The sequence below is a fragment of the Myotis yumanensis genome, unplaced genomic scaffold, assembly GCF_028538775.1.
Source record: "Myotis yumanensis isolate MYYU_CA2020_CCGP unplaced genomic scaffold, mMyoYum1.0.hap1 SCAF_10, whole genome shotgun sequence".
Taxonomy (NCBI): domain Eukaryota; kingdom Metazoa; phylum Chordata; class Mammalia; order Chiroptera; family Vespertilionidae; genus Myotis; species Myotis yumanensis.
Window position 1 is genome coordinate 24,112,660 of NW_027223761.1, and position 27,175 is coordinate 24,139,834.

The 27,175-nt window shown below is 35.2% G+C and overlaps 1 protein-coding gene across 1 annotated transcript in view; it reads left to right on the plus strand.

Moving 5' to 3' along the window:
- Positions 1–23,330, plus strand: part of KIF18A (kinesin family member 18A) — an 80,450-nt gene extending 57,120 nt beyond the window's left edge. The window contains exons 15-18 of the mRNA XM_070426621.1: positions 14,338–14,779; positions 15,541–15,648; positions 21,197–21,303; positions 22,760–23,330. Of these exons, the coding sequence (XP_070282722.1) occupies positions 14,338–14,779; positions 15,541–15,648; positions 21,197–21,303; positions 22,760–22,842 (740 nt within the window). The 3' untranslated portion in view covers positions 22,843–23,330. The remainder of the gene's footprint in view (positions 1–14,337; positions 14,780–15,540; positions 15,649–21,196; positions 21,304–22,759) is intronic.
- The last annotated feature ends 3,845 nt before the right edge of the window (positions 23,331–27,175 follow it).

Genomic DNA, 27,175 nt, shown 5'->3' on the forward strand with positions numbered 1-27,175 from the left:
ATTGAAATGCATATATTAATATTTGATTTCACTTTGCCAACTAATTTTAATTTAGCGTAGTTTCCCAAATACCTTCTTACGTACATATTAACATGAGTGCTAGCAAAAGTAAAATCCTTGCCATTATTTTGTACCAAACCTCAATTAGATCTTACCCCATTCATTAATGTCTTCCTGTCAGGAACCCTACTTTGCAACCTCTGACTCATGTTTGCTAAGTACTGCATTCTGCTTCTTATACTAACATACAGTTCTGTAAATCTTTTTAAGTTTTACAGTCTTAAGCTTTTGATAAATTAGTTCCTCTGGGTAAAATCATTCAGAACACATGATATGGGACATCAAAAAGATGACCCCACAAGGCCTGCCCATTTTTTTAAGAGGGATTTTTAACTCATTAATGATAAATTATCTAGTCTCTTTATTTAAAGGAACCATCTGTAGAGTATTTCAGAAAGCTAAAAAATATAGACCCAATCTACCTAAGAAACCACATGAACTTGCCAGTTAATACTTGTGTTTATAGAATGATGTTTCTTAAATTCAATTTATTTTAATGCACATTGAGACAATTTGATGTAAGAAGTGAATAACTATGGTGATGTCTACACTAGTTTCTATTTCTCTTTTCTGTCCTTTAAAAATCTACCCTTCACACTAAAATGATCTCCCTAATAGAGTGCAGACCCGTTACTTAGGAGGGCCTTCAAAGGCTTTCCCAGTCCATTGTCAGGATGCAGACTCACTTCCATATGGCACTTGGTATCCCCACCTTCTCTTAGACATGCTTCCTATATCTTGTCTCTTTAGTTTCCAGGCTTTTCCCTCAATCTTGAGTGCTGTTTCCTCTAGCTCCATCCACATAGTAGTCTATTTAAAAACCCTAAATCTCGTTCATAGTCCAAGTCAGATACTATCTCCTTTATGAAACCTTCTTTTTAATGAGTCCTCTCCCCTTTGCCCACACATACTCTTTTGCATTTCCACAGTAATTTTTTATTCCACTGTCATAGCATACCTCCCCTCCCCAACAAAACTGTAACTTCATTGACTGTTGGAAACATTTTTTTCAATAATTTGTTAAGTTTATTGCTCCTATCACTAATGTTCTAACTTTTATCTTAACAATAAATTTCATTTATTGTAATTTGAAAAAAGTCACGCCAAAACAAATGCCTTTCATTTTTATTGTTTTATTTTAATAGCTTATTGAACATTTTTGTGCCTAAGCATGCATATGTAGTTTGATTTTTTAAAAATTGAGATGCCACATACACAGCTTTTTTTACTGAACCACTTGATTTTTGTATCAAATATGAATTGAAGTCATTTTAAATGTATATTATATTTAACCCCCTAGTGAACATTTAGGGGTTTTTTTTCATGTTATTATCGTTATAAGCAACACTCCAGTAAAGTGTGTATGTGTGTATTTTACAACTTGTCTAAGTATTTCCTTAGGCTAAACTTCTAAAAAGTAGAATAGCTAGATCAAAGGGTATGTACATTTTTAAAGCATTTGGTATGCATTGTCAAACTAGTCTTTAGAAATGCTGTAATTGTACAGTCTACCACCATAAATGGATAATTATGGTGAACATTTTTTTCTGTGCTTTTGTTCGTTTTAATTCGCTCTGAATTAATTACCTGTTCTTTGCCTTTGCTTTAGTTTTCTGGTTTGTTTGGTTGTTTGGGGGTGTGGTTTTTGTGTTTTTTTTCTTATTTATTTTGTAAGAGTTCTTTCCAGATTGATAGATATCTGACCACACACACACAACACATAGACATAGACATACATATATACACATACAAGAGCTCTAAACCATTTGCCATATATGGTACCTTTTTTTCTTTTTTTTTCATGGTGATTAATTTTCTGTAACCCCATTTAAATGATAAGATTATCCATATTTTGTGCACATTTATGTTCTCTTTCCAGTAATAGGAGCAATAGCATCTCATTTTGGGGGAGATGAAAGGGTACATTGCCTTCTATTCATATTTTGGGTCTGTAAAGAAAATTTCATATTTTTAAGTCTTCAATATAATTATGTATATTATTACTTCATATTACTTGGTTTTTTTTCTGACTTTCCCTGGTATACTAACAAGAGACTTCAGTTCTGCCAACAAATATGATTGATATTATGACTTAAAGCATGTCACTTTCTTGCTGTGAGCAACAAATTATAAAAGAAGAAAGTTAAATTTAAATGGCCATTAAGATCATCTAGTACGAATTCTGGTTCTGTGACTTTCCTGGTGGTCTGTAATTAGTCAGGAAATCTCACCATTTTAAAGTGGGAATTCAGTAAAAAAAAAAAATATGGATTGCTAAAGTAGGTAAGGGTTTATATTACTTGGGCCTTTCATTTTTTTGCTACTAAGAAACACTGATGTGGAAGTTTTATTTTTCCTCTCTAACAGGCACTTTGTTTAAAATTATTTGGATGTGACTTGTTAATAGTTTGATTTTAAGTCATTTCTTATAATAATTAAAAGAAATTATTTCAAAGTAAAAATATATTGATGTTTCTTAAGACTACCTTTATGAAAATGGACATAAAACCATTTTGTTTTTTCTACTTTCTATTGAGATATGTACTGCATGACTTATAACAACCTTCTAATGTTTACCTAATATTTCTAAGACTACTATTTATCTTAGCAGGATTGTGTAAGAAGTGGTATACATGTCATATAATATTAGATTTATACTTATATTGATGTATGTAACATTTAATCTCAGGACCTATTTTAGGATAATTTTTATAATAAAAATGAAAGTTATTTTTTAATATATTTTTATTGATTTCAGAGAGGAAAGGAGAGGGAGAGAGGGAGAGATAGAAACATCAATGATGAGAGAGATTCATTGATTGGCTGCCTCCTGCACGATTAGGGATCAAGCTCGCAACCCAGGCATATACCCTGACCTGGAATCAAACCGTGACCTCCTGGTTTATAGATTGATGCTCAACCACTGAGCCACCACAGTCAGGCAAAATGAAAGTTATTTTTAAAAATCTTTTAAAAATAAGCCTATACTTACATTTCTTAAAACTACTTTTAAGACATGAAACAACTTTCTGTTTGTTTTGTTCTTTTCCTACTAGAAACATTTCTGAGTCCCTAGGTAAATAAATGTGTGGATTAGACTTCTTGGAGAAATGAATATTAGAAATGAAAGTTAGAAAGAAGTAGATTAGATTGTGCTCATAGGTGGACTCAAATAACTTAAAGAACAATACAACCAATGAATGCATTTTAGATGTTTCTCTTGAGGTACAGGCAGTCAGTTATTCTAATGTGTTCTAACATACTTCTTCATGACACACTATATTTCATTAATAAAGTCAGAATAGTCAATGCATTACTTCTTTACATTGCTATTAGTTGATCATATTCCTTAAAAATACCAGAAATTCGGGGGAAGAGATGTCAAGTGTCAAACTTTGTTTACTTTATAAACCACTTAGCAAATTTAAGTTAGTGGTCCAGGCAAATTAATTCTAATTTCATTATGCTTTTTACTGTTTTTGTTTTTATTTTTAGCTTCTATTAATGTTTATATTATTAATATAGCACATTTTATTCTGCACAATACTACACAAACTTCACAAATGTTAATGTATTTACATTGTAATCCAGATAAAATTGTGTTAAATTTGGACTTTACTTTTTCCTCCATCTAATCCACAACTTTAGTGCTTGCATTTAGAGTTCATTTTAAAAGTGGTTTTAATACTTAAAAGTCTTTTGAAAGGCTTCTAAAACTTGGCAGTCTCAACACAATGTTTTTGTCTGACTTCCTTTTTAAGTCTCTCTATGGACTTACAGTAAACAAAACTTTGAAGCGGGAATCTGCAGCCATAATGCAGGAACAGATGAATAGAACACTAACCACTTTATTCTGAAATGCACATTTTCAGTTGTATATAAGATGCCTTAAAGCACCATATAAATATTTTAAGATGTTTCCTAAACTATTAATGGATAAGTATTACAAAGACTAAGATTGGATTCATTAAACAAAACGTACTGTAGTGTTTAGAAGAGAGGCTCTTCTGTATCTTTCAGCAGCCCTAATTCCGACCACTTTAAAAATCCTGGTTTGAATTGTAGCACATAATCATTTTGAAAGTTATGTTATTTGGTCATATAACCATAGCTGCCTACCTTCTTCCCTAGACTAGGAGTTTATTCATACATTTCTAGCACTATATATGCATTTTTGTTAAATTGTCATTTTTAAGAGAACAGCTTCATGTCTCTTAAAATGGCAATTGGTGCATAGAATTGTTACTTCATTAACATGTGCTTTCAACTGTGTGAGGTATTAGTAAGCCTAAAAAAATCATCTTGAATTTCAGAATAATTGTATTAGACCTTTATAAGTAAAGTAATGCCAAAGTTATTTTTCATTGAACAGTTTCTCTCCAAGTAGATCCCCAATTGTTCTCTAGATTTGTGTTATTCTGGTTTATTTGAAAATATTAATAAAAAATTATGCTGATTTCTTAAAGTGGCATCCTTTCTTGATTAACCCTCTGAATATTTCTCAACAAACCTATGAAGAAATTACAGTATGTGTTATCTTCATATGAAATCTAAATGTGAAGTTAAAGATGGGTATAAGAAATATAATGACTAAAACTAGAGATCTTTAGGACATTTAACATATCTGAAAGCAAACTAATTAAATCCAAATGTCTATATCTTATCATTTTTGCTATCCTAAAGTTTATTTTTATTTCTACTATTATTCTCTATAAATTTTTCAGCTTATCAAAACTACATATGCTAACATTTACATTTTACAAGTGGCTTTCCTGTTCCTGGGAGGAATTTTTTTTTTATTGTGGGGACTCATAACTTTAAACTCATTCTGCCCATTTTCCACCATATTGGATAATTTATTTCCAATGCTTGATTGATTCACATTTTTATTAGCCCTTTCAGATTTTACTATTCGTAGGTAATTGTCCCACCTTTCTTTTGGTTATATGCTAGAGAAAACATGAGTAGGGAAGTGAGGTGGTAAGCCAGTGGAAAGTGGGGCTAAATAAAGAAAAGATTTTCTCTACCTTCCCGAGGCCTCCAGTGGTTCTCAACCTTCCTAATGCCGCGACCCTTTAATACAGTTCCTCATGTTGTGGTGACCCCGACCATAATATTATTTTCGTTGCTACTTCATAACTATAATTTTGCTACTGTTATGAATCGTAATGTAAATATCTGATATGCTATATGTGTTTTCCGATGGTCGCGACCCACTGGTTGGGAACCGCTACAGGCTTAGACTATCTTAGCTCTTCTGTTGGCTTGCCTATTCCATTTCATGTTACTTGCTTGTATGTTTCAATTAGACTTTTGAATGTAAAACTATAATTTCAGCTAGTTTATCTAGCTATCCCAGAATAAACAAGAAATCTATTTTGGTCTGTTTTGTTTTGTTTTGTGTGTTTTTTCCTGTACAATCCCAACATTTGATTAATTTTTTATCATGTATGTAAATATCTGTCTTTCTTCCTCATCCTCTGTCTTATCCCCTCTTTTCTTTCTCCACCTCTACCTCCTTTAAAAACTCAGTTTATATTTTTTTTAAGAAAGTAATGCCTATACATAATTTAGAAAGCTAGCAATACTGTAATTATGGAAGTATTCCTTGACCTATTATTACTCACTAGAGGCCCAGTGCACAAAATGTACACTGGTAAGGTCCCTTGCGGCTGCCGACCGGGGCTTCCCTCCCTCCCCTGGCCAGCCCCGCCCCCTGGTCCAACTCCTGGTGGAGGGGACAATTTGCATACTATGCTTTTATTATATAGAATTCCCAATTCTGAGTCTCCTTTTAGCTGTTTCTTCTAATTTTTTCTCTTAATTTCTGGATTTCAAATTTATACTGCTAATTCTTGTTTGTCTTTTTCCAATTTTATACATCTACTTATTTTTTACTTTGGAAAAGATTTATTATATTACATATACATTTCCTCTCTTACCCCATCTTGCCAAAATGTTTCTCACCTTGTTTTAAGTAAATCTCTAGAGTGTATTCAAGTGAATATTGTTCCCTATTGAGCTATGAAGTGTTAAAGTCTCTTTCCTGTACAGCTTTAAGGTTTCTGTATGTAGTGTTTGCTTTCTAAGTACTGAGAACACATTGCTTCATTAACTTCTAGATTCGAGTGTTGCTCTTAACTGTTATGCTGTTTTTATTCATCATATAAGAGTGAATATGCATGTGACTTTTTCTCCCAGAAAGACTTGGGGATCTTTCCTTTATCCTTAGTATTCTGAAATGTCACAACGATATGCCTTGGTGTTGGTCTTTTTTAATTCATTAGAATAGCCTAAAATCTGTGGGCCTTTCTCTCTGGAAACCTTTATCTTTTCATTCTGAGAAATTTTCATATATGTATTTATGCACATATACATACTTACATACAAATGCATACATACATACTTTTTTCCCTTCTTTCTATTCTTTGGAACACTTATTAATATGATGTTGGATCTCCTGGATTCATCCTCTATTTCTATTTTTTGTCTTCTGGTATCTCTTGTTCTTTCTGGGAGATGAGTCCTCAACTTTATCTTAAAACCTTTATTTTTTATTTTTTCCCTTCATACTTAAAATTTTTAAGAACCTTTGTTTCCTTTTATTTTTTTCCCTATGTGTAATTATAAGTTCTGATTATCACATAGAAAGAAATCCCATCAAATATCTAGCGACTCTGATTGTGTTTAGTATATATAGCTCCAAAAAAATAGTCAGTTTAGGGGAAACCTAACAATGCCAGTCTTTTTTATTGTTATGGTTTATCTAAAAAGAACCCTTTGATTTCCCATTTAGGGGATATGTAAGCACAGTTACCAGTATTTTAGAGAAGTAGGAGAAAAATCTATATACATTCATTACTGAGAAATTACTTAATCCCCCTAGTGTCAGCGATGTGTGTTGGCCACAAGGCAACCTTTCCAGAAGGTAAAACCTTATGTCTTTTAAAAGGGTGACGAAAGAGTAGTCACTTGGAAGTATAGGTGATGCTAATGTGGTCAGGGGAACCCAACTACTTTCTTGTATAGACTTTCAACCAATTCTTCAAATTTAGCTCCACCCTGTGCTTTCATAAACAACCTTATGCCTTCAATTCCTAGGAATTTTCTGTGGCTTTAAAAAGCCAGGGGCTTCCTTCCTCCCACTCCAGATATTAAAATGTTTTTTAAAAAAAGAATATAAAATTACTCAGACTTTTTTCAGCCATAACCTATGCTTATATTTTATATTTTAATGGATTGCCATATTTCCCCCCACACACACCCCCCTCCCCCCCTCCCCCGCACACACTCTCCGGGTTTTTGTTTGTTTGTTTGTTTGTTTGTTTGTTTGGCTTGCAGGGTCTGTATGTGTATGCTTTGATTTGTTTTTGGTGCCTTTTTTATTTTTTCAAAATTGGCATCATGCTGTATATTGAATTTGTATACTACTTCATTTAATGAACATTTCCCTATATCATCAAATAATCTATAAAATATGGCTTGAAATAACAGTGTAATTGTGAATGCTCCATGTTTTATTTAACCATTGTCTTAAAATTGATTTAATTTCTCTATGGTAGGGACTTGACATTGTGGAGTGGGGAAGAATGTGGCATCTGGATTATTAGAAATTCTAGCCTGAGTCTCTATACCAGTTCTGTCATTCTCTTATGTTATCCTTTAATTGATCCAGTGAGTTTACTCTGTGCTGCTTATAAGTATACTTTTGCCTATTACTGGTTGATAATCAAGTCGAGATTAAGGTTCAGAAATAGGGGGAAATGTTTTTCTTTTCATGGATCTAACAGTCCAGGGAAAGTAGAAAAGGAACTGTAGCCACAAGTAGTCCCAGCTAGAAATTAGTTCTTTGTCCAAAAGGTTTTTATCTGTGTGTGGTGTGGCCACCAATGCTGGGAGCAAGGCACACAGTGTTGGGCACTTTCTGTTCAGTGTTCCTTTCAACACTGAGACAGCTGGGCTAGGACTGAATCTCTGGCCTCTTTGTGCTGCTGCTAATATTCAGACATTGACGTTTTGCTGTATCCCATAGCTTTGTCTCCCCCTTTCTCCCTTACTGCACCTACCTCCCATCCCTGTTCCTAATTAAAGGGACTTTAGTAACATTCTGCAGGTGTCTTTTACTTAACTCCCAGGGGTCCCACTTAAAAGATGAAATGGGGAAATACTGTAAGTTATTCTCCACGCATTTCTTTTTCCAGTTCTAGGTATACAATATCTACATATATAAAAGCCTAAGCAACCAAATTCGGTCACTGTAATACACACTGACCACCAGGGGCCAGACGCTCAACATGGGAGCTGCCCCCTGGTAGTCAGTGCACTCCCACAGCAGGGGCACTGCTCAGCTGACCAACCTGTTTGTCCCAGTGGCCAACCAGCCCGGCAGCAGCCACTCCCTCCCTCAGTAGTCCTTCAGTTCCAATCTCCGGAGAATGGGCCAGGCACCGATGGACGAGTGCCACTGGCATGATCCCGACAGCACCGCCGACCTCCTGGAAGTCGGCCTTGGGCACTGCTGCCACTTCCCCTCCCTAGACACTCCGCAAAGAAGAAACGATATAAAAGTGGCTGCCAGAAGGCCGATTGCGTCCCGGCCCGCCCCTCCACCTTGGGACGGGTGCCAGATGCAGGGCTCTCCCTATGGGGACTGACTGGGTGCGATCCCGCAGCAGGCACAGCAGGGCTGGGATGAGTGGGAGCAGCAGGCAGGAGTGGCAGGCGGCGTTGGACTGCAGGTTTCGGCCGGATCCCCACAGGCACTGCAAGGAACCCCACCCGTGCACGAATTCATGCATCGGGCCTCTAGTCCTTTATAAAGTTGTTGGATATGCAAATGATACTCTTCCCTTATTACCAACATAAGGGCAGGCTTTCTTCTATATCTACTATATGGTCATTTTAAAGGGAATCTGGAAGGGGAGCTGGATGCCTCTACTCAGGTTACTATCTTGGCTAAAATTGGTTGTCTTTTTCATAGTTTACCTTAATATCCCTTTTGTTTCTAAAGCAAAACAAATAAGATGAAGCCAACCAAATGCAGTTCTTCTAGTGAGAAATTCTTCAGGTATTCAGTGCCTATCATCCTCCCATATAAAAAAGAAAAGGTTCTAATACTATGTAAATCAAATAGTATTTTATCATTACAGAACCACATTTTTCATTTTCAGGCTTCACTGTATATACATTAAAATGTGTTGATTCCTTTTTAAGGAATTGAATGAAATAATTACAAGGTTTTAGGAGTGGAGCAATCAGTTCCTGTACATGAAGTTATAGTACGTCTATGTCTGGAATGGGAGATAATCTGTTTCAGTTGTTTGAAGATGTCTAGAGATGAATTTGCAGAGAATGTATTAACTTAAATCTTCCCCTCACACTTCCCCTCACAACTTCCTAGGAGCTAAAGTCCATTTTCATTACCTTTTCTTTTATCTGCCACCCTTATTCTGGGACCATTTTCTACTACCCATACTCTTCTTACCTTTTCCCTGTCCTATCATGGTAAACACACCCAAATAAGAAATCATATCCTCAAACCCCAAAGGGTATCTGCTGCCTCAAGTCCATGAGCATCTAAACTAGAGGGAGGAAAGCAGATTCCAAGACACCTGTATTTACTTAAACCAGAGCTTCTCAATAGAGGACAGGACCTCAAGCCTATTGAGTTGGGGTGGGGAACGGGTTTCAGTAATGAGAATGCCAATTTTAAGGAAATGACATTTAGGACCTTTAGAACTTTTTTGTAATTATGCATGTGGAAATGGCTCATGGTTTCACGGAAAGTGGTCAATTTCTGTTGTTTATGTTGTGTAAAATTAATACACACTACTCCTTTGTGTGAATTTTCTTCTTATCTTTGTTCCTGATCGTTAGGCCACTACTCACATATGTGTATGTCATTGGATATGTTCTGGATTTACTTTATATAGTTTTTTATTAAAGCACCCTTTCCACCTCTCTCCATTACTACTGCTGCCTCACTAGCCCAAGCTCTCGTTAGTTCTTGCTCGAGCTATAGCAATAGCCTTGTTACTGATTTCCCTGTTTTCTCTCTTGCCCATTCATAGTCTGTTCCCCACACAATAAGCAGAGCAATCTTTTTAAAAACATAAATCGGATCAATCACATTCATCCTTAAAACCTTCCACAAATAACCCTTTGCATTTGGGATAAACCCAACCCCTCATCTTGCCCATAAACCCTAACACTGCATGGCTGCCTCTCCTTTCTCCTCTCCCTTGAACTCACCGCACCTCAGTCACACCAGCCTTCTCTCTTTCCCTGCAGCTCAACAAAGTCATTTTGCACTTTGAGAACAAAAGAGTCATCTCTTGGACTCCCTTGTTCTGAAAGTTGTAACTTCATGATTTCTTTTCTCATTTAAAGGCATTATAATCAGCTTCCAGGTCCCTCCTTTATCGTTTCCACGTTACAGACACAAGAATTACAGAATCTTGTTAGATAGTATTTTCCCAAGCTGCATCAAGGGAAACTACAACTGCCCCAGGCCTGCTCTTCTGGAAAGTTACTGTATACCCTCTATGGAAAAATACAGCAAATCTCTTTTATAGACTTTGAGCTAGCATATTAGATGGTTCTCGCAGTTTATTAAAATGTACAGTAAAATGTATAGTGCCCAGCGCTCTCCAGCTTGCTATACCCACTTAAAGTGCTCCATTACCTAACTAACTAGCTAGAGAATAATGGTTTATTACACTTTATAAATTATATTCAAAGTGAAATATCAGTTGTTGATTGTGTTCTTTTCATTTTCATGGATAAGTGGAGTCACAGTGGATTTACTGTTCAGTTTGAATTTACATCTTTAAATCTTGTTTGGACTCTGGTTATCTCCTGAACCTTTCTTAGCAACAGTCAGCCTAAAATCCTGATTGACCATCTATTTTCTGTTCTCTTTTTGTTATTTTATTTCTATTAAATATCTGAGAAGATAAAAATAAAGGAACTGTCTGGATTTGTATTTTATACATGCTGTATGTCTGTAGCATTTTTTTCTTCCAGGTCCAGTAAAACAGTGGTATTTGAATCCACATTAACTACCCATCTCCATGTTTCTCCTTCAAGTTATCTCTTGCCAGGAAAGCAGAATTATAGCTAAAGATATATCATTATAGCATTACTATTGCTCTCACTGACAATTACTACTCAGTCTGATGATAACAAAATTTGATATTGGGTGTACATTTACATTATCCTAGAGAACAAGTAGGTAATTCTTCAGTGTCCCATGGCAGACCCCCCATGTTCACGCTCTTTACAAGCTATAGGGAAGAATGGTCCACCGTCATGGAAACGTGCCCAGCGCCACTCCATAGATTCTCCCTCTCTAGATATATGGAAGCAAATAGTGACTCTGGGTGATCCTCATCCCTTGGGATTTCATGTTTCATTGTGTTCTATGTTAAATAACACATGTGCCTGCTTTAACAGTGCCTTTGGTTTATAGTACAATTTATCATCAGCCTTGATAAACTGGATATCCGGTGAACTCAAAGTGAGACATTGTTTTAAATAATTTTTAACTGAGTTTTAGCTATTGAAGGAATACTGGAAAGTCAGTGACGACTTTCCCTGTGAAGTAGTGATTCTAACAGTTGAAGCATGTTTATATTTCTAGAGCCTTTCTTTGAACCCTAAGTATTTTATAGATATTTACTAATCCTAGAAAATTCTCTGTATGTAAAAAGGCAGTGTCTCCTTTTTTTAGGGGGGTATTAATGCCCACACTGCTTAAGTGAGTTGCCCAAGGTCACTCAGTGAGTTGTTGGTAAAGCCAGAAATAGAATCCAAGTCTCCTGACTCCCAATTCAGTTCTCTATCCTCACTATAGTTCTCTATCCTCTATATACCCCTGCTGCCTCTCATGGGAAAAGAAGTTAATCTTCCAGCTATTAATAGCCACCAAATTGGTGGTAGCAGCACAGTGGAGAAAAGTAACTGTCTTTATACTGCAGCATTAGTATAAAAATATCTGGTAATGGAAAATTTGACAAATGTCATGTTAAAGGTAGTGGAAAATTATTTTAAGATCTGGATCTCATTTATCTAGTTCTCAGAAAAGTAAAATTTCTTAGTAGAACAGGGATCATATTTTTCTTCCTGTTTTTAAATTGTATTTCCTAGAGGGTAATTGTCAACCTAGCCATAGCAGAACCTATTGTCAACTAACTTAAAAAGAATAATGCATGTACTGTTGGTGATTGCTATAAGTATATTTTCTAACTTGGTTGGAAGTTTGAATTGCTTTATTGAAATACTATATCACACTAATTTCATTCAGTTTTCAGTGTTAATATTATACAATAAAGCAAATATAACATCAACTGAGAATTTTACTGCATGATTTGAAAACATGGGCAGAAGTGCATGTTATAGTTTCTTCCCTGGACAATACACTGCAAAGTTACTTCATGTGGCTCCATGAAGTTCACCAGAATGAAATAGGCAGAGCAGAAAAAATAGTTAAGAAATACAATATATAATCACACTGCAGCTGATCAATTTATTGTTATGTATGTAACCAGGTTTTTACTCTATACATTTAAAAAAAGGTGCTTGAGAGGTGTTTATGTACTTAAATATTAAAGTCTGTCTAGTATGGTGGGACTTTACACCTAAGTTTAAACAAAACAATTTGTCTCTTAATTTTGGACCAATAAACAAGAATTCTCCTACTAAAAATCTCTGTATATGATATTTCTGTTTAAATATTACTATAAGTCAGGGGTCCTCAAACTACGGCCCATGGGCCACATGCTGCCTGCTGAAAACATTTTTTTTTTTTACTTCAAAATAAGATATGTGCAGTGTGCATAGGAATTTGTTCATAGTTTTTTTTTAAACTATAGTCCGGCCCTCCAACGGTCTGAGGGACAGTAAACTGGCCCCCTGTTTAAAAAGTTTGAGGACCTCTGCTACAGTGCTTAATTAGAAGAATCACGGGGTCAGAATTATATGTAAGTGTAAGAGAGGTGGGATTGGTGGAGGCTGGAAAATGCAAGGAAAGAGGTTAAAAAAAAATCTTGTTATTTGAGACCCAGGTGACTGAGAAGGTAGTGGCAGGAGGTAATTAGAAATAAGGGAGTATAGAATAAGAAAACTAGAGGATCGAGTATAGAATAAGAAAACTAGAGGATCGAGTACATATCCCTGGGGAAATGTATACATTTACTGGATGGAGGAAACAGAAGGTAACACATACTGGAGAGGTAGTAGGGAAATCATTTTGAAAAGCTACAGAAGTTGTAGGATTAGGGCCTAGGAAAGTTTATTAAACTTGGTACTTCCTGGCATTTGGGAGGCTTACTTTTACAGAGGGATAGAGGTCAAATAAGAGTACTCTGAATTCTTCAAATTAGGCTTATTTAACTTCGGTATTAATCTAATTTTTGCAAGCCTGTAAATTATTATGATACAGGAAATAAGCCACCAGAATGCTTAATTAATTACTATGTGGTGTAGTTACAGATACAATTCTTTTATTCACCTTGGATATCATTGGTTATTGCCATTCTCTTCTTTACTTTAGACTAGACATTCACTCAATTAGTAATAAACTGGTGATATTTTACATAGAACAAGTTATAATATGCAATGCCTAAAAATGTTGCATACTTTATTGTTGTCTTAAACCTTAATCAAACATGAAAGCTGGATATTGCTTGTGAATTTTATTGAAATTAGTTGCAAATCTGTTTTCATGATTATTCAGTATTTCAAGATAGCTATATCTATGAAATAATATTTATATTAGCCATGTTATTTATTTTCTGTAATAGAATCTCTTTATAAAGTTATTAGCAATAACTTGTGTTTTTTTTCCTTTCCAACTTATTTATTTTCTTTCAAATTTTTATAATTTGGCAGAAAATGTGCTTTATTATCGGTGTTTTGTTTCGTTTTTAATCCTCACAATGATATGTCTTTATTGGTTAGAGAGGGAGAGAGAGGGAGAGAGAGAGAAGCATCTATTAGTTGCCACTGTACATGACCTGACTGGGAATCGAACCTGTAACCTTTTGGTATATGGGACAACACTCCAACCATCTGAGCCACCCAGCTAGGTCTTGGTTTTATTTTTTTAACTAATATGATTATTGGAAAACTTTACACAATGCAATATACAGATGATATGTCATAGAAACGTACACTTGAAACCTATATAATCTTATTAATCAGTGTCACCCTAATAAATTTAATTTAAAAAACTATTTAGGCAACATTATTGTGATTCTTTTTAATTTTATTGAACAGGCACATCTTCAAGTGAATCTAATCTGCTTAACATTCCTTCACAAAAAAGAATTCGAAGAAAACTAATGTCTTCTCCCTTGAAAACAGAACCTACCCAGAAGTCTGCACTGTCTGAAAATATACAGCTCAATGATTCTTTCAGCAAAGAACTTCAGCCTATTGTGTATACCCCAGAAGACTGCAGAAAACCTTTGAAAAATCCATCTACAGTGACCTTATTAAAACCATCGTCTTGTACTACGAGTGTTCAGGCCGCCGGCTCAAATATATACAGTGAGAATTCTCTGAAAATGTCATCTGAAGTAGATCTACCTGTTATCAGGAGAAAAGAATATAGACAGGAGGATTTGGACTCCATGTTTGCTATATGTGAAGACACCGAGAGATTGAACAGCAAATTACCTGAGCAACAGTCGGTATCAAACAATAACATTGTACAAAGGTATAGAAAAAGAGTACTTGTCAACTTTTGTCCTTTTTTTGGTAGCCTTTAAACTATTAGCTTTTTTCCCCCTTTAGCTATATTTGAAGTGTATTTCATATATCAGTTTTAAATTTGCTATCTTAAATTGATTGACCCTCTTTAGGCTTGAAGAGACCTTAACATATATATGTAGTTTGTTCTTCATGCTGAAATCATGAAGATTACCATGCTGATTATTATTCACTAATATCTTCAATACAGGAAATTTCACAATTTCTATTGATCTTTAGCAAACCTCAGCGTATTTTGAAATAGTCTTACGTCTAAGGTATGGTTGACTACATGTCATCCCAGCAGACATATCCTTCTCATTTCATCTGTTATTATCACAACTAATCTAGTAAATATGGGGAGACTGACACCTTCACCTTTCTCTGCTGTTCAGAATGCAGAAATCTCTATCTATGGTGTAAAAGTGAAAAAAGAAAATCCCAGAGTAAGCAAGGGAAATTTTATAGTATAATGCTTTCCTCTATATCAGATATTTACATTACAATTCATAACAGTAGCAAAATTACAGTTATGAAGTAGCAACGAAAATAATTTTATGGTTGGGGGTCACCACAACATGAGGAACTGTATTAAATGGTTGTGGCATTAGGAAGGTTGAGAACCACTGCTCTATATATTAATATGAAATGGTATTCCAGGTACATAAGTGGATGGCCCTACTCCGTAGTACAAATCAAAATTGCTTTTTATTTTTTGTTGATATACAGGCTTGCCCCTTCCTCATTCTCAGCGAAGCATCCTCTGCCTGTACAAAGCATAGTACCATCCTACATGGCCATGACTGCTGCTGCCAAAAGGAAACGGAAATTAACAAGGTACGATTAAACAGGAGCTGGCTCAGACTTCATATTTACATAAGATCAACTTTATCCTTTGTTTCCTGCAGTTCTTTTTTATTTCTTATAATTAAACTGTTAATTCATATTTAAGCATACATATAATAAATTGCTCTGAATGCGACACTGGAATTTATATTATCAAAGGGAGATCTTGATAAAACCAAGTATTTCACTTGACATTTGCATAAAGTATTCCATGTTTCACATTATTAAAAATAAATTTAAAGTATCTGGCCTTCAAAAATGTCATTTAATTTTAACTTTTGGTGCAATTTTTATTCATTTGGTATTACTCCTTTTAGACATTACTGAATTTATTATGTTCTAAAATTACATTATTTTAATGGGTTTTAATATGTAACTGAAATGTAATGAGTAGAGACTTCTGTTTCTGGCTATGGCACTGTAGCTTGTATCTGTCCAAGCTACCCATAAAAAAAACATTATGAAAGTTGATAAAATACAACTAGTAGCTGCTTGACTGGCGGTGAAGAATAACCAAGGCAGCCAGGATTTGAGTGTTTCAGATCCCAGAGAAGAGGAAAATAAGCTGTAGAGAGCCTGACCCTCTCTGCCTCTTTTCCTTTCAGCACTTAACAATGTGTGGCATTATGTGGAGGCCAAGCATAGGATGGGAGCCTGCAGATTATCAGCCATCTCACTGCCCTGGGGACGCAGAATCGTTGTGTATAGATTCTGCCCTCCAGATATTTATTTGCCAAGTTCTAAACTCTGTGGACTAAGAGTTCAGGAAACCAAGCTGAAGGTAGCTGCCAAGAAACTATCATATTTAGCAGAGTTTGGACATTATTATGGGACTAGGACACGAGAATTCTTGTTTCAGAGTCATCATGGAGAAAGAGCTGTTAGACGCCAGGATTTTATTTGCGATCCCTGAAGGCCTGTGGTCCAAGAGTAGGGAAAACTGGAAATAGACCCATTTTTGAAAGCCTAAAACAGACCTTACACCAGCTCAATCCCTTTTCAGATCAAGGTGATCTATTCTGCCTGCTTGCCAGAAGAAAATTATGGTTTTTCATACACCATGTTTAATACTTAAGCAAAAATTACGAAGTATGCCAGGAGACACCAGGAACAAATGACTGAAAATCAAGAGAAGTAAAATTAGAGAGGCAGTGATCTGCAGTGATGCAGATATTGAGATGATCAGATAGGGAACTTTAAAATTTAACTGTGATTAACAAAATGTTGAACAAAATAGATGATAACCTTCAAAGAACTATATTCTATTAAAATGAATCAAATGTATACTCTAGAACTGAATAAATAGAATTACTGAAGTTAAGAACTCAATTAACTATTTTAACAGATTAGGCACAGCAGAAGAGAGTTGATTGAACCAGAAGATAGAATGATAGAAAAAAAAAGCCCAATCTATATACAAAAGGATAAAAAGATAGAAAATATAGAGAAAACTGAAAGAAAAATGGAGCACAAGGAAAAATTTAGGACACAAGGAAAATGAAATACGGGACACCTGTATTTTAAGTGCCAGAAAGAAATGAGAAAAAGAATGGTGGAAACTAGTATTTGAGAGTATGTTGACTAATAATTTTCCATAACTGACAAAAGATAATTCACAGATTCAAGAACCATTGCAAACCACAAACAGCACACATATAAAGAAAAATATTCCTATGTACATAGAAGTAAAATAGTTAAAAATCAAAGGCAAGGAAAAAATTGTAAATATACTGAGTTATATGATATGAAGTCCATTTTATATAATCTTTATATCCTGCAACATTAAATGCAGTGATGAGAGTTGTATTTTAAAATGGGTCTGACTTACTCTCCCTTTTATTTTGACATGTGGTTGTGGGGAAAAGAGTGTAAGATCTTAAACTTAAACCTCCTTTAAGTTTTTCATTTTCCACTATGGACCTAGTCTCATCTGGGCTAATGTAAACAAATTTACAAAAAGCCTGTTGGTTTGTCCCCCATAGAGTATCATCTCATAGGTTCATTTAGGATGTGCCCTTTTCCCTCCAACCAAAGTACAGCAGGCCTTGGAATATGTGCAATAAAAATTCATGGATTTGTTTTTCCTGAATGTCTGCCTATCCGTGACATTTTAAATTTTGTATTTTGCTATGGCACAAATTTGAATTGTGCAATTTGTCTGGCTCATGTATGGGAATCAGTCACCTTCATATGTGACTAATTTGTGTTTTCTTCCACCTAATCACTAAATTTCATTGTGTTAATTATGTTATTTCAATTAATTAATGTTGGTGACTTCTTGTTCTCTGCTGGTAGCATTCTCTGTTGTGTTAACTAAGATGTGGCAAAAGTTTATAGCTAAGAATAGTTTTAAGCTGTAAACATAGTCATTATCAAAATCAAAAGTCCAGGTATGTAATGTGTATTTGGAGTGGTTGTAGATATTATCAGGCTTCCACATGAGCAACTAATATTGTGAAATAGTATTAAAGGACACATAAAGAAAGTAAGATTTCTCATAGCCTATTAATTGCTTTATTACATTCCCTCTGGTATCAGTAATTAGATCCTGCCATTAACTATGGTTAAAAGAGATTAATGGTAGAAATGTACATAATTACCTTTCTTTTTCTTCTTTTTCCCCAATTAAATCTACATGAGCTTGAAAGTAATAAACTCTGGTATTTTCCACTTAGCAGCTTTATGTACATGTTTAGGTGTGTTTATATTCTAATATGATTATTGAAGGTGAAAAGGGGAAGGATCTATGTATATATTTATTTTATTTTTTTGGTATCAGTTTTTCTCTCTGAAAAAAGAATATTATAGTCCAAAAGCACTGAATATTCAAAAAACCTACCAACCTGGATGTTTTAGGTACTAGTTAAATGAGAATATTAAATTTTTAATCATTTCAATTTATTTAATATCACAGTAGCAGACTATTTTAACTAAATCAGTCTACCAAAGGTATAAATACAATATATACATATGTAAAAATTTACTTATAAATTAAATTAGAGTTTTTGGGTTTTGTTTGCTTTGTGTTTCTTTGGTTGTTTTGTTTGTTTCTTGGGGTTTTTGTTGTTGTTGTTTTTTTTGCAATCTTTCTCAGCATCCAGAAATGGTCTCATACCTTGCATTACATTTTTGGTTTATTTTGAAAGATGTCTAATGATTTCAACTAGAAATTATCTCAGGTGAAAGAATATGAGATGCTTTATGTCTATTAAGCAGTAGCATTCTTCCTATGTAAGAGAACAAACGGTTAAATCCTAACTTTTTTATCCTCACCAAGGACATTTGATTTTTTTAAAGAGAGAGAAAGGGAAATAGAGAGAGAAACATCTTTGTGAGAGAGAAACATTGATCGGTTGCCTCCTACTTGTGCCCCGTAGCAAGGTGGGGTTCAAACCCACAACCTGGGTATATATGTGCCCTGTCTGGGAATCAAACATGCCACCTTTCAGGAGCACGAGATGATGTTCCAACCAAATGAGCCACGCTGGCCAGGGCCCTAACTTTTATTAATAGTGTGGAAATGTATCAGGCACACAACTAGAAGAATCTTTAGCTTTCTTCTCAATGTAATCTCTACCATAATTTGAATTTGGAATCATATACCAATTTTAGGTGGGTTTTTTTTTAATTTAGTGATGTGATATAATTTTATAACATAAATGTTAAACATTTCATCAGTGGACTATTTTATCTAAATTTATTAACTGTTTTAGTGTATTTTACTTATACATAAATAAATATACAACATATTAGGCTTTGATTTCATTCCAAATATGAGTTTTATTCAGATAGTTTTATTCAAAAGCTTAATTTTTCAAGTAAAAATCTGTAAGTAAAATACACATGTCCTAAAACTAGCCAACGTGAAGAATCCATAAAATAATAAAGACAATTTCAAGATAAATTGTAAGGAAAAACAACACTTGTCAAAATTAACCAATGACATTGATCTTTATACTTAAAGAAATAAAATCATCAAATGACCAAAAGAGAATTTTTGCCTTAGACAACTGATACGCACATTATCAGAAAAAGGTGTTTAATATGTTTTTACAGAATTATATTGACTTAGTTTATTTAACACCATTTAGGAACACAGTATTTCTACAACTGATTGGCTTACTTTCATAACACTAGTACCTGTTTGTAACCATTCTGGGGAGGTGTCATTTGCATTCTTGAACAGAGTAGGCACAGTCACTATTAGGAACACTGTAATCATCTCTCTTCCAGGCTGAATGAGGTACATAGGTTGAGTTATTTTCCCAAGCGTTCAGTGTGCTCATGCCTATTTTTCTTTGCTGTCATATTAAATTGCCATTTCTGACTACTTTAAATGAGCATATAATGAGCCCATCTTCTGCCTCTTCCATAAACATACAGCCACATCAGTTTACCACATGATTAGGATTGCCAGAAGAGCACATTGTTGCCCTAAAAGGGAAGCCTCCAATTGTTAATCTGACTATCAAGTTAGTAATCAGCTTGTAAAATGCTATATAACTTTGCTAGGCAGAAATTCCCTAAAATTAGCTTATTTGAATCAGTGTGGAGTGGATCAAGCTTTAACAAGGAACAAGCTTTAATCAGTGTGGAGAGGATCAAGCTTTAACAAGGTAAGATTGGGGGTCCAGCAGGGATAGGTTTATTCTGAACCCCCAATCTTACCTTGTTAAAGCTTGATTCTCTTAGGGGCTTCAAAGATTTGGATTGCTCTTTTTCTGGTCTGGAGATCAAACTCATCTCATCCACAGACTATTTTATGTTTCTTTCTTCTGAACTCAAGAACCTGTAACTCCTTGTAGTTTGAAAACCTCTGGCACTGTTTTTTACTCTACCTTGTTTTATTTTATGTATTTGTCTTATTTTCTCCCCTCCCCACCATAAATCCATTACATAAGTTTTCAAGACAGGAGTTGTCTGTGCCTTACTTATTTGTATATCATGTAACATGAGGCCATGATAGGTGTTTAATACGTCCATTCAAATTGAGTTAGAAATTTAACCCATTAATAATGTGAGATTGATATAAATATTTGAAGATTAAACAAATGAAAGTAGGTCCATTCATTTCATTTTCTATAATTGCTATAATCACAGAGACTCAGTCTATTACAAGGTTTTCATTTAAAAACAAGGTTTCCAAACAATCTTGTTTATATTCCCCAGATTAGGGTTCTTGCTCCAGATTTGTAATAGAAGCCTAGTTTTTCACTCACAGCGTGCTCCTTGTCACTACACTTTGGATAACAGAGCTTGCTGGTATTCCAGCAGGACCCCTGGAAGTGTTCTGCTAATAGAATTGTTGCATACACCTACACTCAAAATCTCTGATTCGAATAAACATTATTAAAATCACACAGCTAAATTTCCCTATGGGCCAAAAATCTATTTAGCACCTCCAATTACTTCTATGGGATTTTATAACTTAATACTCTAGTATTTTACTTTTTCTTTAGTCTTTATTGCATGTAGAATATGTATCAAAACTTAGAGACATAAAACATGCTTCACTAAAATAAAAAAATCTTCTCTCAAGTTCTGCAGCAAATACTTTAACCGCTGAGGAAAATTCTGGATTTGCCAAACGTATTCGACAAGATAATTCAAGCAATAAGCACTTACAAGAAAACGGACCAGCAGTGGGTATGTCTGAGTTCTTACTTGGTATTTAATAACATACTTACCTAACACATGTATAGTACTATAGTGTTTTCATAAGAATCTCCTTTTATCTACTCATTACCTTTATTACATGGTAAGTATGACTATCCATGTTGTAAATGAGAAAACTTAAGACACAAAATAGAAAACACTGAGCTAGTACTGCACAAATACTTCATGGTAGAACCAGAACTCAGAACCATATCTCTAAAACTATATTCTGCATCCCTTCTGTTTTCTATACTGCTTCACATGGTAGAAGAATTAGTAAATAAATTAATTGAACTTATTAGCAAAAGGTATTGTTTAATAGGTTGTGATTAAATATATTTTATAAATAAACTTTATCTACTTGAAATAATTCCATTACCCTCTTATTCTTGATAATCCGGCCTCAGACTCACTTGTGCAATTATAGCCAGGCTCCAGTACCTAGTTACAATTATGTTGTAACTCCCATTAGCAGGCTGAAAAAGATGCTGATGGGATGAATACATCCTCTCGATTACATTTGGGGGTGACAGGAGTCCATGTCAAGAAAACCACATCCTCAGTAAAACTAGAAGAGATAGTGCCACTCAGTTTCTCCGCCTTGGTGTCTAGGCTTCTGTTTCCCTAGCACTCGAGTTCCTAGACTTCGTTCCCGAACTATGTGTTTACACACACTATGTGCTAGGTTCTGTGATGGATACAGACATTAAGAACCAGTTTGGTTCTTCTCTAAAGGAACTTAAAATCCTAGCACTTGGAATTTAAAGGGGTTTCATGAGATAACAAGTGTTTCTAAGAAAACATGAAAACTATTACTCTTTCATCACAGTAATATTCCATTTCTCAATAGCTTTGCCAAACTGCATTGGTACATCCTTCTTATGGTAGCCAGTGGCGGTTGTTTACCTTAAGTTCAATGGAAATATCTTTTATGCAAATTTAAAACTCAATAAAGTAAAATTTACTATGTTTACTTGGTTTATCATGCCATATTTAATATTGCTTAGCAATGTGTATATGCAGTTGGTGTAGATATGTGCTGCCCCATGGATCTCCTGAAAAAATTCTCCAGGAAGTCATAATTCTGCAACAAAATGATGTTTGTGATAACTGTCAAAGAATAGATATTTGGGTTTTCTAATATGCTTCTTTTCTAATAATATAAAATAATCTATTAGATATCAAGTATCTCATGTGTAAAAAGAGATGAATTAAAAAATATATGCTATGGAGAAAAAAAGTAGGAGATGATACTAAACTACAGTGCTTGCCAAAGAAAAAAGAAGAGCAAAAGCTAGGTTAAAGAATGATTTGTCATTAAAGATAATTCACTACAACTTCAGTTTGCAATATGGAGAAATTGATTTCTAAAAGTAGAATGAATGGTGACTATTCTTTTTGAATGATGCTTTTACCATATTTATAAATTTTCCTATTTCTTCTCTAGAATATAAAAGAAACATCCATAAAGTAAAGCCAAACATGGTCAGAAAGTTTGGAAGAAGCATTTCAAAAGGAAATCTAAGATAAATCACTTCAAAATCAACAGACTTTAAATGGACAGCTCTGCTTTTAAGAGGGTTTCTTACCAGCACCCTTGCAGAAACATACTTAAAGTTTTTGAAGAAGACCATCTTAAAACTAGTTTTACCCAAATAGCTTCAGCAAGCAGAACATGAAATTCCTTCACTCTTGTTCTTTGGTATTCTAAGCAACTAAACAATTTTAACAGAAAAGGTTATGTTTTAAGTTTCTAAAATATTGGCTACCTTTTAAAATCCCTACGTCATCATGGTGGTAGCTCATTTTTGCTATTTTGCAGCAGGTTGATTAGGATATTTTAGAAAACGATAGTGAGTTAAATGTCATTACTGCTTTTTGAAAATCAGGAGAAGTTAGAGGTGATAAAATTATGGCCCGGGATGTATTTGGTCTTACATTATTTTAATCATATATGTGACTTTTCTTTGTGAAAATATTTTGATGTTCAAATGTACATATATGTTCCCATAAAGCTGTTGTAGATATTATTTAAATAGTCTTCATGAATAAAATATTAATTTTGTTCCTTACTACTTAGTATATTAAAGTCATAGGTTTTATAATGTTCGCTTTTGTGTCTTATTACTATCCCTTACACACTTTGAACTATATCATATAAAATGTGAATTTTGTAGATTTGTATTTCAGGTTAAATCAAGATACATGGCACTAGAACCAAGGAATGAAAAGAATCCATAGTTTCACTAATGATAATGAGGAGATGTTTTAATTATTCCTTTTACTATAGGAAGTACATGGAGCTACAGCTTAATTATATCTCCCTGTTCCCCTGCATTGCTTGGTCTGTTTATCTCCTGAATACAATAAATATTTGGTTAAATGTGCTTTTAACTTTATATGGCTTAGGACTGTCCCATCAAAGCAACATCCAAAGGTTTTACTACAGAAATGTTAATGTCTAATTACCAGGTGTTGTCCTAGACCCCACTGGTGATGATAAATAAGAACTGTATGAACTATGTTGCCTTTCTAAAAAAATTCTTTTTAATTCTGATCTAGCCATGAGAATTTCATATGATATTTTATTTTTTTACTTAGCAATGAAGAAAAAAACTCTTGGCAAAGTTAAGTAATATGCCAAAGATCTCACAACTAGACAGTGGCAAAGTTGGGATTTTGCACTAAGGTTGCTGTAAAGAGTTGCTGCTATTCCTATATTGTACACTGCCTCCATCTACAGTGGGCTAATACTCTGCATGTGCATAACTATACAAAAAGTATCTACTATAGAAAAATTCCATTCCCATGGTCACCTGTGATTTGCTAATTTATTTGGGGAAAAATTTAGTCAATGCATTTTATAATTATAAGTAAATTATATTTAGTTCATATTGTTTATATCGAAAAGCAGTTTACATTCTTATTGGTAAAGTATTAATAAAAGTCTTTAGTATCACTGAAAGTATTTACAGTCCTATGGATTGCTTTTTCAAGGACTGTTTTGTGTCTTTTACAATCACAATAGCACATTATTTGTTGGATATTTACAACTTGCTTGTAAGTTGTTGTCAACCACTCAAGATATGTTACAAAATCACTGGTTATATTTGAATCTTTGTGTTAAGACTCCATATTCAAAGTCTGAAGACACAGCTTAGACACTAAGTCAAATATAATCTTGTGTTTCAGCAATCAGCACAAGGCATTTGTTTTTGAAATACATTTGTAGAGTATTAAGTTCTTTCTCTCCTGTAACTTCCCCCAAAAGGCAGTAGTTGACAGATAGTCCATACTTCTCAGAGTGAACGTCATTTAACAAACCACTCAAGCCTTGCAAATGGCAAGTTCTGCATAACAGCCACTATAGGGACTAGTTCATCAAGTTAAGAGCTGTCAGGAAAGGTTAGTTCTGATATATTTCTGTCACGTGTGTATGTGCCTAAAGCATGCTATATGAGACAAAATAAGCCAGGAGTCATATTTTTTTTTTAAAAAGTTCATTCTCATGCTTTCAAACAGATGGAAGATAAAAAGATTAAGAAGATTAGTAACATGACAGGAAAACAATTCTATGATCAGGATTTCTCAACCCTATAGAATATTCTTATCCTCTGAAGCTACTTCTCAAATATGAAATGTTAAGAATACTTTTTATTAAAAATATATTTTTATTGATTTTAGAGAGGAATGAAGAAGGAGAGAGAGAAAAACATCAATGATGAGAGAAAATCATTGGCTGCCTCCTGCACACCCCCCACTGGGGGGTCGAGCCCGCAACCCAGGCATGTGCCCTTGACCGGAATTGAACCCGGAACCCTTCAGTCCACAGGCCAACGCTCTATCCACTGAGTCAAACAAGCCGGGTGTAGGAATACTTTCTAATGCACCAACCTCTGCACACATTCCTTTCCCTTTCCCATTTTCTTTACATGTGGCTATTTCAGAATAACAGTATGTCTTTTATTATTATTATTTCCTCCTCTTCTTCCCCATAACAATTATGTACTTTCTTAACTCCCACCCTAATTATTATTCAGTTGAAAATGTCCTTTCATTCAAGTACGTTGCTCCCCTGAATTCTTCATCTATATATATATATATATATATATATATATATATATATATATATATATATAACCCTAATATGCAAATAGACCAAATGGCAGAACAACTGAACAACCAGTCGCTATGACGTACACTGACCACCAAGGGGCGCATGGGGAACATGGCGGGCATCAGCAGCAGGTAGTAGAGCATGGAACAAGGCATCAGCCACGGTGGGATGGTGGAGCAGGTGAGCGGGGGCACCAGACCAAGGCTGGGCGTTGGTTGCTGTCATTGGAGCGATCCTCTGGTTACTGAAAATTTTTTGCTCCCACTTGCCGCAGTCCTGGGTGCTTGCACCTACTGCCAGCACCAGTCCTGCTCGCTCACACCCACCGCAGGCGCCAGAGCTGCCACTCATACCCGTAGCCATTGCCCAGCACCGGCCCCAATTGTTCAGCACTGTCAGCAGTTGTGAGCAGTGGCTGCCAGCCCAGATCACCCCTGAGACTTCTCCACCTGCTCCTGAGGGGCAATCAGGACAGCAGCAGCTATTCGCACATGCTGAAGGCACCGACCCTTCTCGCACCTGCTGCTGGCGCCAACCCCAATCTCCTGTGCCATCAGCGGGTGCGAGCGGGGCTGGTGCCGTCAGGGCATGGGAGTGGGGCTGCCGGAAGATGGGACCAGGGACCGCAGCAGGAGGGGCTGGGTGGGGGCTCAGAGGATGGGCCAAGACCTGCCCCTGTGCCCACTGCAGCCTCACGGGCCACAGTTCCTTTCAAGGTGCATGAATTCATGCACTGGGCCCCTAGTATCAAATAAAAGCAGAAGAAACCATCAACAAAGTGAAAAGAGGACCCACTGTATGGGAGAATGTATTTGCCAATGATACAACTGATAAGGGATAAATATATAAAGGACTTATACAACTCAACATCAAAAAGACAAACAATCTAATTTAAAAATGGGAAAGGTCCTGAGTAGACACTTCTCCAAAGTGTACATATAGATGGCCAATAGACATATGAAAAAATGTTCAACATCAGAGGGATGCAAATCACAATGAGATAGCGCCTCATACCTGCCAGAATGGCTATCAAATCAACAAGTGCTGATGAGGATGTGAGAAAAAAGGAACCCTTGTACACTATTGGTGGAAATGCAGACTTGTGCAGCCACTATGGAAAACAGTATGGAGTCTTCTCAAAAAAATTTAAAATGGAACCATCTTATGATCCAGCAATCGCACTCCTGGGAATATATCCTAAGAATCACAAAGCACCAATCAGAAAGTACATGCACCCCTATGTTCATACCAATGCTATTTACAATAGCCAAGATCTGGAAATAGCCCAAGTGTCTATCAGTATATGAGTGGATATAAAAGCTGTGGTACATTTACACAATGGAATAATGCACAGCTGTAAAACAAACAAACAGGGAAATCTTACCTTCTGAGACAGCAAAAATGGACTTGGAGATTATTATGCCAAGTGAAATAAGCCAGTCGGAGAAAGACAAATACCATATGATATCACTTATATGTGGAATAATGAACAAAATGAAATGACAAACAAAATAGAAACAGGCATGGATATAAGGAGCAGACTGAGGAGTCAAAGGGGAGGTGAGAGGGAGAGACTAGGTGAAAGAAGGTGAAGGGATTACCCAAAAAACATACGCATGACCCATAGACACAAACAACAGAGTGGTGACAGCATAGAGGCGTAATTGCCTGATTAGCCCTCGGGCCTCATATTGTTATGGAATCCCTGTAAGTACATACATAATTAAATTTGGTTATTTTCTTTTG